This window comes from Cherax quadricarinatus, chromosome 34, assembly GCF_038502225.1.
Source record: "Cherax quadricarinatus isolate ZL_2023a chromosome 34, ASM3850222v1, whole genome shotgun sequence".
NCBI lineage: Eukaryota > Metazoa > Arthropoda > Malacostraca > Decapoda > Parastacidae > Cherax > Cherax quadricarinatus.
The window spans coordinates 349,534-363,356 of NC_091325.1; the positions used below are offsets into that span (position 1 = coordinate 349,534).

The following is a 13,823-nucleotide window of genomic DNA, read 5'->3' on the forward strand; positions in this document are numbered from 1 at the left end:
ACCAAAAATGTTGTCCAGAGGGCTGAGGAAGGGTTGTTGAGGTGGTTCGGACATGTAGAGAGAATGGAGCGAAACAGAGTGACTTCAAGAGTGTATCAGTCTGTAGTGGAAGGAAGGCGGGGTAGGGGTCGGCCTAGGAAAGGTTGGAGGGAGGGGGTAAAGGAGGTTTTGTGTGCGAGGGGCTTGGACTTCCAGCAGGCATGCGTGAGCATGTTTGATAGGAGTGAATGGAGACAAATGGTTTTTAATACTTGACGTGCTGTTGGAGTGTGAGCAAAGTAACATTTATTCAAATTCAAATTCAAAGTTTATTCTCTATAAAGATTACAATGTTGAATTTACAGAATTTGGTTGTTGTGTGGTTTACATGTAGTTAAATAATGATTACAGAGTGTACCACTAGAACGCCTAGCATGGCTAGGCATTTCGGGCAGACTTAGTTTAATTCTTTATTTTAAAATATTACAAATTATGAGGTAAGTTGGTATTATGGCTAAGTGACTAAATACTAGTTTGTGAGTTTAGCAATGTGAATGCTTTTGTTTTGGCACAGTACATAGTTTCAGTATTGGAGTATCATAGGATTAATTATTTTAAGATTGAGATTAATATTTCTGTTTATGGTCAAATGGGTGAGTGAGTGTAAGTGTGAACCACCAGGTGGTATTCGTGTAGTTAGTTGATGGGGTTTATCAGGGAGATAAGATGTTTTCTAATGGTAGTTTTGAAGGTGATGAATGTGTCTGCAGTTCTAGAGTTCTCAGGTAGGGTGTTCCAGATTTTAGGGCCTTTGACATACATTGAATTTTTGTAAAGGTTTAGTCGGACATGGGGAATGTCGTAGAGATGTTTGTGTCTGGTGTTATGCCTGTGGGTTCTGTCACAACTATCAAGAAAGCATTTTAGGTCAAGGTTGATACTGGAGTTTAACCCTTTGACTGTTTCAGGCCCCTCTCTGAAACTGTCATTCTATGTCGCCAAATATTCAAAAAAAAAAAATTATTTTTTCTTATGAAAATGTTAAGATTATTTTTCTGAGTGTTTTAGTCCAAAAAAAAATTTTTGCCATCGGTACTTACCGAGATATAGAGCCGTGAAGTTTGCAGAAAATGAGCCGCGTATGGCAACAGCGGCGACTGCCGCTCACCCGGTAAACTTTAGTTTACTTGTAATTGAAGGTTTTTTGTTTTTTTCACTATTTTATTTTTTCACATAACTTATGTGGCCTATGAGACCAAAGTAAGGTGCAATGTATATATATACACTCGTTGTATACAACACAATAAGCACACAAACATAATTATCAATATATTGTTTACAAAAACAAACAAACAAACAAAATCATCATCATCATCATCATCATCATCATCATCATCATCATCATCATCATCATCATCATCATCATCATCATCATCATCATCATCATCATCATCATCATCATCATCATCATCATCATCATCATCATCATCATCATCATCATCATCATCATCATCATCATCATCATCATCATCATCATCATCATCATCATCATCATCATCATCATCATCATCATCATCATCATCATCATCATCATCATCATCATCATCATCATCATCATCATCATCATCATCATCATCATCATCATCATCATCATCATCATCATCATCATCATCATCATCATCATCATCATCATCATCATCATCATCATCATCATCATCATCATCATCATCATCATCATCATCATCCTCCTCATCCTCCTCATCCTCATCCTCATCCTCATCCTCATCCTCATCCTCATCCTCATCCTCATCCTCATCCTCATCCTCATCCTCCTCCTCAGCTTTTGGTCTCAAACTCCTCCAAATCATGAAATTGATCTTCACTGACACTTCCATCTGTGTTAGAGCATCACTTGGGAAGAGAAGAGTCCCAGATTTGCTGGGGAATCACATATTTCTTACCGCTAGACATGCTGAAAAAGGACAACTGAAAAGGCATTCCCACAATGCACCACTGGCTCCCCGATTTTTTTTATATGGTGCACACTGACCATGGAGACCCATTCTCTCACATGTGGGCCTACCAGCTTTCTCCTGCTTGATTTGAAGCTGCTAGAATTTATGCGTATAAATACGTCAGAAACATTGGCTCGTAAGACGTATTTATACGTCGGAAACAGTCAAAGGGTTAAGGTCCTGTAGATGTAGATTGCACAGTAGTAGGTGTGGATGTACTGAACAGGGAGTAAGTTTAGATCTATGAAGAGTGGGGGGGGTGTGTTGCCAGGGATGGGATTTAGTGATTATTCTTACTGCAGCTTTTTGTTGGGCTATTATTGGCTTTAGGTGTGTTGCTGCAGTTGATCCCCAAGCACAAATAGCATAGGTGAGGTATGTTTAAATAAGTGAGTGGTATAGTGTGAGAAGGGCATTTTGCGACACGTAGTATCGTATCTTGGAGAGGATCCCAACTGTTTTGAATACTTTTTTGGTTATGTTGGATATGGGTGCTGAAATTCAGGTTGTTGTCAAGGTATAGGCCTAGGAATTTGCCCTCATTATGTCTGGTAATTAGAGTGTTGTCGATCTTAATGTTAATTTGTGCATCTCCTGCTCTGCTACCTAACATAATATAGTAGGTTTTGTCAGTGTTAAGCGTAAGTTTATTGGCTGTCATCCAAGTCGATATTTTGATCAGCTCCTCGTTAACAATGGTGTTGAGGGTGGCAAGATTAGGGTGAGAGATGACACAAGTCGTGTCGTCAGCAAAGAGAATGGGTTTCAGGTGTTGGGATACGTTTGGAAGATCATTGATGTATATGAGGAAGAGCAGGGGACCAAGGACACTTCCCTGCGGAACTCCAGTATCAAGTGGCCGTGTTGTTGATGCTATGTCTTTAATGGTAATATACTGATACCTATTAGTAAGGTAAGATTTGAAATAAGCAAGCGCATGGCCTCTTATACCGTAATGGTCAAGTTTGTGGAGTAGGATGTCGTGGTCTACTGTGTCAAAAGCTTTTCTTAGGTCAATAAAAATTCCTAGTGGATATTCCTTATTTTCCAATGCTGTGTAAAGCAGATCTAGCATTTTTATGATTGCATCATTAGTGCTTTTATTTTTCCTAAATCCAAATTGGCAGGGGTTGAGTATGTTTTGTGCTGTTATAAATGAATATAGTCTCCTGTGCACGAGTTTCTCAAAGATTTTGGATAGCAATGGTAAGTTTGATATTGGCCTATAGTTGTTTAAGTCTGTAGGGTCACCACCTTTATGTATTGGTGTAACCCTTGCCATCTTGAGTAGTTTTGGGAAGGTGCTAGTTTCTAGTGACTTGTTAAAAAGTAATGAAATAACATGCGAAAGGATATGGGCCGCTTGCTTGTACAGTAATGGTGGGACATTAGACAGATTCCCTGAGTTGTTTTTAAGTGACTTTATAATCTCGGTGACTTCTGAGGGCTCAGTTGGTGCAAGATAGAAGGAATTTGGGAAATTCCCATCTAGGTAGTCCCCGGCATGGGCATTAGTATGTGGGATTTTATTGGCGAGATTAGAACCTATGGTTGAGAAGAAGTCGTTTATCTTGTTAGCTGTGTCATTGGGATGTAGTGGTGTTTCATTAGGTTTAGTTAGGACAATATTCTTGGTTTTTTTCAGTTTGTGGGTCCCTAGAATCTGAGAGAGTGTTTTCCAGGTCTTTTTTATATCTCCTCTAGTGTCTGTGAATCTACTGGAGTAGTATAGTTGTTTGGCTTTCTTTATTACTTTGGTGAGAACTGATGAATAGTGTTTAAGAATATCTTTGTGTATTAAGCCCTGTCTATATTGCTTTTCATATTGGTGTTTCTTGTCAATGGATTTCAGAATGGTGCTGGTTAGCCATGGGCAACCAAGCCGTTTGTTTGTGATCTGTTTCGTTTTTATAGGACAATGTTTGTTGTATAGTCTAAGTAATTTGTTAAGAAAAATGTCTGTCCAGTCATCAATACCATTGGCCTTGGAGAATTCTGTAGGCCAGTCAACAATCTCTAGGTCAGTTGTGAACTTCCTTATTGAGGCCTCGTCATGGAGTCTAAATGAGACTTTGTCGTATTCAAGTGGTGGTTTATTAATGTTTGTCAGGAGGAAGGTAGGGTAGTGGTCTGTAGTGCTATCTGTGATTATCCCTGATTTAAGGGGGGCTAGTATATTGGTCCATATGTGGTCTATTATGGTTGCACTTGTCTCAGTGAGCCTGGTTGGTTTAGTTATTGTTGGTATGAGAAGTGTGTTGTTCATATTGTTGATGAAATCAGTTACAGGCTGATCATCTAGTAAGCCAAGGTTGATGTTGAAGTCTCCAGCTAAGAGAAGGTGGTGCTTATTCATTTGTCTGTTTGTTATTAGTGACTTTAATTTCTCACTGAAATTTGGGATGTTTGTGTGAGGTATCCGGTAAATGGCACCAATTGTTATAGGTGTCTTAAGGTTTTTTACAGTAAAATTAGCAAAAATGTATTCCCCATATTCATCACTAAAGCAAGTGGTGCTAATACAAGATAGTTGGTTAGAGTAATAGATTGCAATACCACCCCCAACTTGGTTTGGTCTGCAGTTGTGAATTGCTGTGTATCCTGGTAGAGGGTAGATATCTATTGTGTCCTGCTTAAGCCAGGTCTCAGTAAGAATAATGCAGGAGAAGGGTGTCTTTAGTGATTCAAGGAGTGCCAGTATGTGTGGGTGGGGTGGCCTGGTATGGTAGCCTGGCTGACTACCATACATACCACACTTGATTTCTTACAATAAATACTATATGTCTCACCCTAGATTAAGACTATAAATATTTTAAGGTAAGTAATGAGTGCACTATGTGTGTATTGTACTTTTTTATTGTTTTTTTGATGCCTGGTTCTATTGCTAACATAATATATGTTAGTGTAAACTTGTTATCTAGTGTTTGTATGCATTTGTAAGTGGAAAAAAAGGGTGTTCCACTTTACGGCGGTTTCCACTTTACGGCGGTAGCCTGGAACCTAACCCGCCGTATAAGTGGGGCCCTCCTGAAATTGAAATATACACTAATTGCATACACAATATAGTCACTAAGATATGAAAACAATCTTAGAGTAGGAATTATAATTATAAACTTATAATATAAAAATACAAATTGAAATGGTACTTGCAATTGCACTAGAGTCTGGAATAGGTTGTTGACAAGATCAAGAGTATAACTAGATTTAAATTGACAAAATAAAATTCACAATTAAAGTACCAAAAGAATAATAGTAAAAAATAACAATGGTAATGTCTTGGTTATAATATGATAGTAAGATGGTAGACAGGTACACAGGTACAAAGGATAATATAAAGGTTGGAGTTGAATATACAAACTTGATAATTTGGCAACAAAATGTTTTGGGAAGTATAAAATCAGGGAAACCGGCAGGCCGGACTTGAGTCCTGGAGATGGGAAGTACAGTGCCTGCACTCTGAAGGAGGGGTGTTAATGTTGCAGTTTAAAAACTGTAGTGTAAAGCACCCTTCTGGCAAGACAGTGATGGAGTGAATGATGGTGAAAGTTTTTCTTTTTCGGGCCACCCTGCCTTGGTGGGAATCGGCCAGTGTGATAATAAAAAAATAATAAAATAATTTTGTTCCTTGGGACATGAATTTTTTTATTTCTTCAACAAACCGGCCATCTCTCACTGAGGCAGGGTGACCCAAAAAAGAAACACTTTCACCATCATTCACTCCATCACTGTCTTGCCAGAGGGGCACCAATACTACTGTTCAAAACTGCAAATATCCCCATCCCTCCTTCAGAGTGCAGGCACTATAGTTCCCACCACCATGACTCAAGTCCAACTAACCAGTTTCCCTGAATCCCTATATACATATTACCTTGCTCACACTTCAACAGCACATCAAGTCATGAAAAACCACTTGCCTCCATGCACTCGTGTCGAACACACACTTTCATCACCTTGTTCTTTCCAATGTTCACCTTTAATTTCCTTCTTTTACATTTTTTTTTTTTTATCACACTGGCCGATTCCCACCAAGGCAGGGTGGCCCGAAAAAAAAAAAACTTTCACCATCATTCACTCCATCACTGTCTTGCCAGAAGGGTGCTTTACACTACAGTTTTTAAACTGCAACATTAACACCCCTCCTTCAGAGTGCAGGCACTGTACTTCCCATCTCCAGGACTCAAGTCCGGCCTGCCGGTTTCCCTGAACCCCTTCATAAATGTTACTTTGCTCACACTCCAACAGCACGTCAAGTATTAAAAACCATTTGTCTCCATTCACTCCTATCAAACACGCTCACGCATGCCTGCTGGAAGTCCAAGCCCCTTGCACACAAAACCTCCTTTACCCCCTCTCTCCAACCTTTCCTAGGCCGACCCCTACCCCGCCTTCCTTCCACTACAGACTGATACACTCTTGAAGTCATTCTGTTTCGCTCCATTCTCTCTACATGTCCGAACCACCTCAACAACCCTTCCTCAGCCCTCTGGACAACAGTTTTGGTAATCCCGCACCTCCTCCTAACTTCCAAACTACGAATTCTCTGCATTATATTCACACCACACATTGCCCTCAGACATGACATCTCCACTGCCTCCAGCCTTCTCCTCGCTGCAACATTCATCACCCATGCTTCACACCCATATAAGAGCGTTGGTAAAACTATACTCTCATACATTCCCCTCTTTGCCTCCAAGGACAAAGTTCTTTGTCTCCACAGACTCCTAAGTGCACCACTCACTCTTTTCCCCTCATCAATTCTATGATTCACCTCATCTTTCATAGACCCATCTGCTGACACATCCACTCCCAAATATCTAAATACATTCACCTCCTCCATACTCTCTCCCTCCAATCTGATATTCAATCTTTCATCACCTAATCTTTTTGTTATCCTCATAACCTTACTCTTTCCTGTATTCACCTTTAATTTTCTTCTTTTGCACACCCTACCAAATTCATCCACCAATCTCTGCAACTTCTCTTCAGAATCTCCCAAGAGCACAGTGTCATCAGCAAAGAGCAGCTGTGACAACTCCCACTTTGTGTGTGATTCTTTATCTTTTAACTCCACGCCTCTTGCCAAGACCCTCGCATTTACTTCTCTTTCAACCCCATCTATACATATATTAAACAACCACGGTGACATCACACATCCTTGTCTAAGGCCTACTTTTACTGGGAAAAAATTTCCCTCTTTCCTACATACTCTAACTTGAGCCTCACTGTCCTCGTAAAAACTCTTCACTGCTTTCAGTAACCTACCTCCTACACCATACACTTGCAACATCTGCCACATTGCCCCCCTATCCACCCTGTCATACACCTTTTCCAAATCCATAAATGCCACAAAGACCTCTTTAGCCTTATCTAAATACTGTTCACTTATATGTTTCACTGTAAACACCTGGTCCACACCCCCCCCTACCTTTCCTAAAGCCTCCTTGTTCATCTGCTATCCTATTCTCCGTCTTACTCTTAATTCTTTCAATAATAACTCTACCATACACTTTACCAGGTATACTCAGCAGACTTATCCCCCTATAATTTTTGCACTCTCTTTTATCCCCTTTGCCTTTATACAAAGGAACTATGCATGCTCTCTGCCAATCCCTAGGTACCTTACCCTCTTCCATACATTTATTAAATAATTGCACCAACCACTCCAAAACTATATCCCCACCTGCTTTTAACATTTCTATCTTTATCCCATCAATCCCGGCTGCCTTACCCCCTTTCATTTTACCTACTGCCTCACGAACTTCCCCCACACTCACAACTGGCTCTTCCTCACTCCTACAAGATGTTATTCCTCCTTGTCCTATACACGAAATCACAGCTTCCCTATCTTCATCAACATTTAACAATTCCTCAAAATATTCCCTCCATCTTCCCAATACCTCTAACTCTCCATTTAATAACTCTCCTCTCCTATTTTTAACTGACAAATCCATTTGTTCTCTAGGCTTTCTTAACTTGTTAATCTCACTCCAAAACTTTTTCTTATTTTCAACAAAATTTGTTGATAACATCTCACCCACTCTCTCATTTGCTCTCTTTTTACATTGCTTCACCACTCTCTTAACCTCTCTCTTTTTCTCCATATACTCTTCCCTCCTTGCATCACTTCTACTTTGTAAAAACTTCTCATATGCTAACTTTTTCTCCCTTACTACTCTCTTTACATCATCATTCCACCAATCGCTCCTCTTCCCTCCCGCACCCACTTTCCTGTAACCACAAACTTCTGCTGAACACTCTAACACTACATTTTTAAACCTACCCCATACCTCTTCGACCCCATTGCTTATGCTCTCATTAGCCCATCTATCCTCCAATAGCTGTTTATATCTTACCCTAACTGCCTCCTCTTTTAGTTTATAAACCTTCACCTCTCTCTTCCCTGATACTTCTATTCTCCTTGTATCCCATCTACCTTTTACTCTCAGTGTAGCTACAACTAGAAAGTGATCTGATATATCTGTGGCCCCTCTATAAACATGTACATCCTGAAGTCTACTCAACAGTCTTTTATCTACCAATACATAATCCAACGAACCACTGTCATTTCGCCCTACATCATATCTTGTATACTTATTTATCCTCTTTTTCTTAAAATATGTATTACCTATAACTAAACCCCTTTCTATAGAAAGTTCAATCAAAGGGCTCCCATTATCATTTACACCTGGCACCCCAAACTTACCTACCACACCCTCTCTAAAAGTTTCTCCTACTTTAGCATTCAGGTCCCCTACCACAATTACTCTCTCACTTGGTTCAAAGGCTCCTATACATTCACTTAACATCTCCCAAAATCTCTCTCTCTCCTCTGCATTCCTCTCTTCTCCAGGTGCATACACGCTTATTATGACCCACTTCTCGCATCCAACCTTTACTTTAATCCACATAATTCTTGAATTTACACATTCATATTCTCTTTTCTCCTTCCATAACAGATCATTCAACATTACTGCTACCCCTTCCTTTGCTCTAACTCTCTCAGATACTCCAGATTTAATCCCATTTATTTCCCCCCACTGAAACTCCCCTACCCCCTTCAGCTTTGTTTCACTTAGGGCCAGGACATCCAACTTCTTTTCATTCATAACATCAGCAATCATCTGTTTTTTGTCATCCGCACTACATCCACGCACATTTAAGCATCCCAGTTTTATAAAGTTTTTCTTCTTCTTTTTTTTAGTAAATGTCTACAGGAGAAGGGGTTACTAGCCCATTGCTCCCGGCATTTTAGTCGCCTCATACGACACGCATGGCTTACGGAGGAAAGATTCTTTTCCACTTCCCCATGGACAATAGAAGAAATAAAGAAGAACAAGAGCTATTTAGAAAAAGGAGAAAAACCTAGATGTATGTATATATATATATATATATATATATGCATGTGCGTGTCTGTGAAGTGTGACCAAAGTGTAAGTAGGAGTAGCAAGATATCCCTGTTATCTAGCTTGTTTACATATCCTCCAAAATTTGTCCACCAACTTAGGCAACTTCTCTTCAGAATCTCCCAAAAGTACAGTATCATCAGCAAAAGCAACTGTGGCAACTCCCATTTTGTGTTAAATTCTTTACCTTGCAATCCCACACCTTTCCTCAACACTCCTACATTCACATATATTCATGCATTGGTAATGTACTTAGCTGTTACAGTCTGTGGAAGTCCTTCTCCATACAAAAGCAGTGTTTTACACATCTCGACACAAAACATGTTTATACTTTGCTTGGTTAACCCATTCTCTCATATGTAGGCTTACTAGGAGTCTCCCGTTAAATTTAAAGTCGCTATAATTTAGCCATAAATCTACATAGGGACCCTGGCATCAATGACATAGTTCTACATGAGGGCCACTGAAAGGGTTAGTGGTTATGGTCAAACCAAAGGTTAGAAGTTTCAGTCTCCTATGTGTGGGTTATTTGTGTACTGTTCCAATCATGGTATTGGTGTGGGTGTCTCACTCTGCTGGGGCTTGATGATGGGGTCCATCTGGTCTCTTTGGGAACTTCTGATGTCCATTTCTATTTGCAAAGGGACTCCTGTGTTTTTTTTTTTTTTTTTTTTTTTTTTTTTATTGCCCAGCTTTAGTCAATATCTCTTCTCCGTACATCAGAAAACAGGGCTCAGTATGGCGTAAATTGTTAATGGCCTATACAAACCCAGCAAGTAGTCATGGCATTGTGCCTTTTTATTTACTGTACTGTACTAATTTTAGTTCATCCAAAAATGCTTTGCATAATTAGGGGCTTTCCTTAGAATGTGCAAAAGGATGTTATCCCAGAGCTGAATCAACACCTTGTACTTCTAGGAAATAAAATTTTACTTTGACTCTCACTTTATTATAAATCTTATTAATGATTTGTTCTTTTACTTTTAAATTCAGCATTGGTTTGAACTGTGCACTTGGAGCGAGAGATATGAGACCCTTTATTGAAAATATCAGCCAGAATACAACATCTTTTGTGATATGCTATCCCAATGCAGGCCTTCCCAACACTTTTGGAGATTACGATGAGACTCCAGAGACGACAGCTGACCATATTAAAGAATTTGCCAAAGATGGATTAGTGAATGTAGTGGGAGGCTGCTGTGGAACTACCCCGGATCACATTAGGTAATTTCCTTGCTAGTACACTATATACATTATGAAAATGGACTGGTGGAGGTACTGTATGCTGATAATCTTGTTTGATAAACAGGTGATGGATGTATAATCTGTACTGTGGTTGCAAGCTTGTGTGGTATCACTTTTAAAATGTACATTGGGCAACAATGGGTCTATATTGAAGATAATTTGTAAGCAAAGGATTAATTTTTAGTGTATAATTACTTGAATATTTTGAGGTTGGGATGTTATTTTTTGTGTGTGCAATAGTACGTATTTTATAGACAAGTCTTGATGAGATAGAAAAATATCATTGTTATTCAAATGGTATTTCTCTAAGATAATAGGTTTTCAGATCTCATGAGCTTGTTTGAGATTCGTATTTATGTATCTGAAGAAGTTGCTTCCTCATTTCAGGGCTATAAAACAAGCTGTTGCAAATGTTAAACCTCGTTCTCCTCCGTTAGTTTTGTATGAAGGTGCACAGGTTCTTTGTGGCCTTGAACCAATGAGAATCACAAATCAAACCAACTTTGTTAATATCGGTAAGTAATACAGAATTAGCTATGGCATCCTTAGTATTTGCATCTTAATTTTATTGTTACATTAAGTGTCACCCTGCTTCGGTGGGAGACAGCCGACTTGTTAAAAAAAAAAAAAATGTGTCATTGCTCATTGTTTCCTCTTATACCACAATCAACGCTTCTGAAAACATCAATATTGACTTGTCTCAACCTAACTTGAATAAATTGACAGAGATTTATTTGATACTGTTGGGATTTTTGTGAATTCTATTCAGTAAAGAAAGAAGCATTTTCACCATTCAGAATCTGAATGATGTGTGAATGATGGTGAAGTGACAACTGAACTGTCATATCTGAGCTTCTCTTTGCAGAAACACTCAGATACGACAGTTTAGATGTCACTCCAAACTGCCAGTTGGAGTGTAAGCAAGGTAACATTTATGAAGGGATTCAGGGAAACTGGCAGGCCAGATTTGATTCCTGGAGATGGGAAGTACAGTGCTGGCAGTCTGACAGAGGGGTGTTAATGTTGCAGTTTTATAACTGTAGTGTAAGCATCCCTCTAGCAAGACAGTGATGGAATGAATGATGATGAAAGTTTTTTTTTTTCAGGCTACCCTGCCTTGGTGGGAAATAACCGATGTATCAATAAAAAAAAAATCTTAGGGTGGATCATGAATTAAAAATACTATTGTATGAGCTAACTAATTGCAGAAATAAAAAGCTGTTTAAATTACAAGATGGCAACATCGTATTCATTTGTTGTTAAATGTTATAGACAGACAAATGTGCTAATGTTTTCTTCTACTTATCTAAAGGTGAGAGGTGCAATGTTGCTGGCTCCCGTCTGTTTTGCCGATTGATCAAGACTGGGAAGTATGAAGAGGCCTTGGACATTGCTAAAACTCAAGTAAATATATTTCACTTGACTTGAGATTTTTGTATTTTGATCTTTAGTTTACCCAGGTATTGTTAAATAATTTCACTTGCCATATTGTTTTTAATTTAACCCTTTCACTGTCCTGACCCCTCAAAATTAACACAGTGGTACCTCGAATTTCGAACAGCTCCCAACTCAAACAATTATGTAAGTGTATTTTTGTAAGTGTATTATTGGAGGTCTGAAATGGACTAATCTAATTTACATTATTCCTTATGGGAACATATTCGTTCAGTAATGGTGCTTGAACAGCCTTCTGGAACAAATTAAGGACAATATTTGGGATTAAATTTTGGGGAATCAAATTCAAAATGGGAATTGACACAGTTACTTTTTGCTGATGATACTGTGCTTATGGGAGATTCTAAAGAAAAATTGCAAAGGTTAGTGGATGAGTTTGGGAATGTGTGTAAAGGTAGAAAGTTGAAAGTGAACATAGAAAAGAGTAAGGTGATGAGGGTGTCAAATGATTTAGATAAAGAAAAATTGGATATCAAATTGGGGAGGAGGAGTATGGAAGAAGTGAATGTTTTCAGATACTTGGGAGTTGACGTGTCGGCGGATGGATTTATGAAGGATGAGGTTAATCATAGAATTGATGAGGGGAAAAAAGGTGAGTGGTGCATTGAGGTATATGTGGAGTCAAAAAACGTTATCTATGGAGGCAAAGAAGGGAATGTATGAAAGTATAGTAGTACCAACACTCTTATATGGGTGTGAAGCTTGGGTGGTAAATGCAGCAGCGAGGAGACGGTTGGAGGCAGTGGAGATGTCCTGTTTAAGGGCAATGTGTGGTGTAAATATTATGCAGAAAATTCGGAGTGTGGAAATTAGGAGGTGTGGAGTTAATAAAAGTATTAGTCAGAGGGCAGAAGAGGGGTTGTTGAGGTGGTTTGGTCATTTAGAGAGAATGGATCAAAGTAGAATGACATGGAAAGCATATAAATCTATAGGGGAAGGAAGGCGGGGTAGGGGTCGTCCTCGAAAGGGTTGGAGAGAGGGGGTAAAGGAGGTTTTGTGGGCAAGGGGCTTGGACTTCCAGCAAGCGTGCGTGAGCGTGTTAGATAGGAGTGAATGGAGACGAATGGTACTTGGGACCTGACGATCTGTTGGAGTGTGAGCAGGGTAATATTTAGTGAAGGGATTCAGGGAAACCGGTTATTTTCATATAGTCGGACTTGAGTCCTGGAAATGGGAAGTACAATGCCTGCACTTTAAAGGAGGGGTTTGGGATATTGGCAGTTTGGAGGGATATGTTGTGTATCTTTATATGTGTATGCTTCTAGACTGTTGTATTCTGAGCACCTCTGCAAAAACAGTGATAATGTGCGAGTGTGGTGAAAGTGTTGAATGATGATGAAAGTATTTTCTTTTTGGGGATTTTCTTTCTTTTTTGGGTCACCCTGCCTTGGTGGGAGATGGCCGACTTGTTGAAAAAAAAAAAAAAAAAAATTGGGGTACCACTGTATTGCTCTCAAGTGTCCACTTGTAAAAATAAAATTCTTCTGAAATGGTAGACAATCTTTTTTCAGAAGGCAATGACACCATAAGTACAAAATTTAATGGAAAACTTGTCAAATTACATGTGCCCTAAGTTAAGTGATTTTGGCACAATTTACGCATCAGCGATTTTGCCCACTGACTTATATTGTAAGCTAATTCCATTGCTCCATTCAACCAAATTATTAGCTATTTCCCTAATATACTTTAAATTCTGTCAGAAGAGCACAAGAAACTGCCCATTACA

At 39.1% G+C, this 13,823-nt stretch overlaps 1 protein-coding gene across 4 annotated transcripts in view; it reads left to right on the plus strand.

Annotated features, from left to right (window-relative positions):
- The window catches only part of LOC128693675 (methionine synthase-like), an 86,187-nt gene that overhangs the window by 36,142 nt on the left and 36,222 nt on the right, over positions 1 to 13,823 (plus strand). For all 4 annotated transcript variants that reach the window (XM_070091066.1, XM_070091065.1, XM_070091067.1 and 1 more), the window contains exons 7-9: positions 10,391 to 10,621; positions 11,030 to 11,157; positions 11,955 to 12,046. In XM_070091066.1, coding sequence (XP_069947167.1) covers positions 10,391 to 10,621; positions 11,030 to 11,157; positions 11,955 to 12,046 — 451 coding nt within the window. The remainder of the gene's footprint in view (positions 1 to 10,390; positions 10,622 to 11,029; positions 11,158 to 11,954; positions 12,047 to 13,823) is intronic.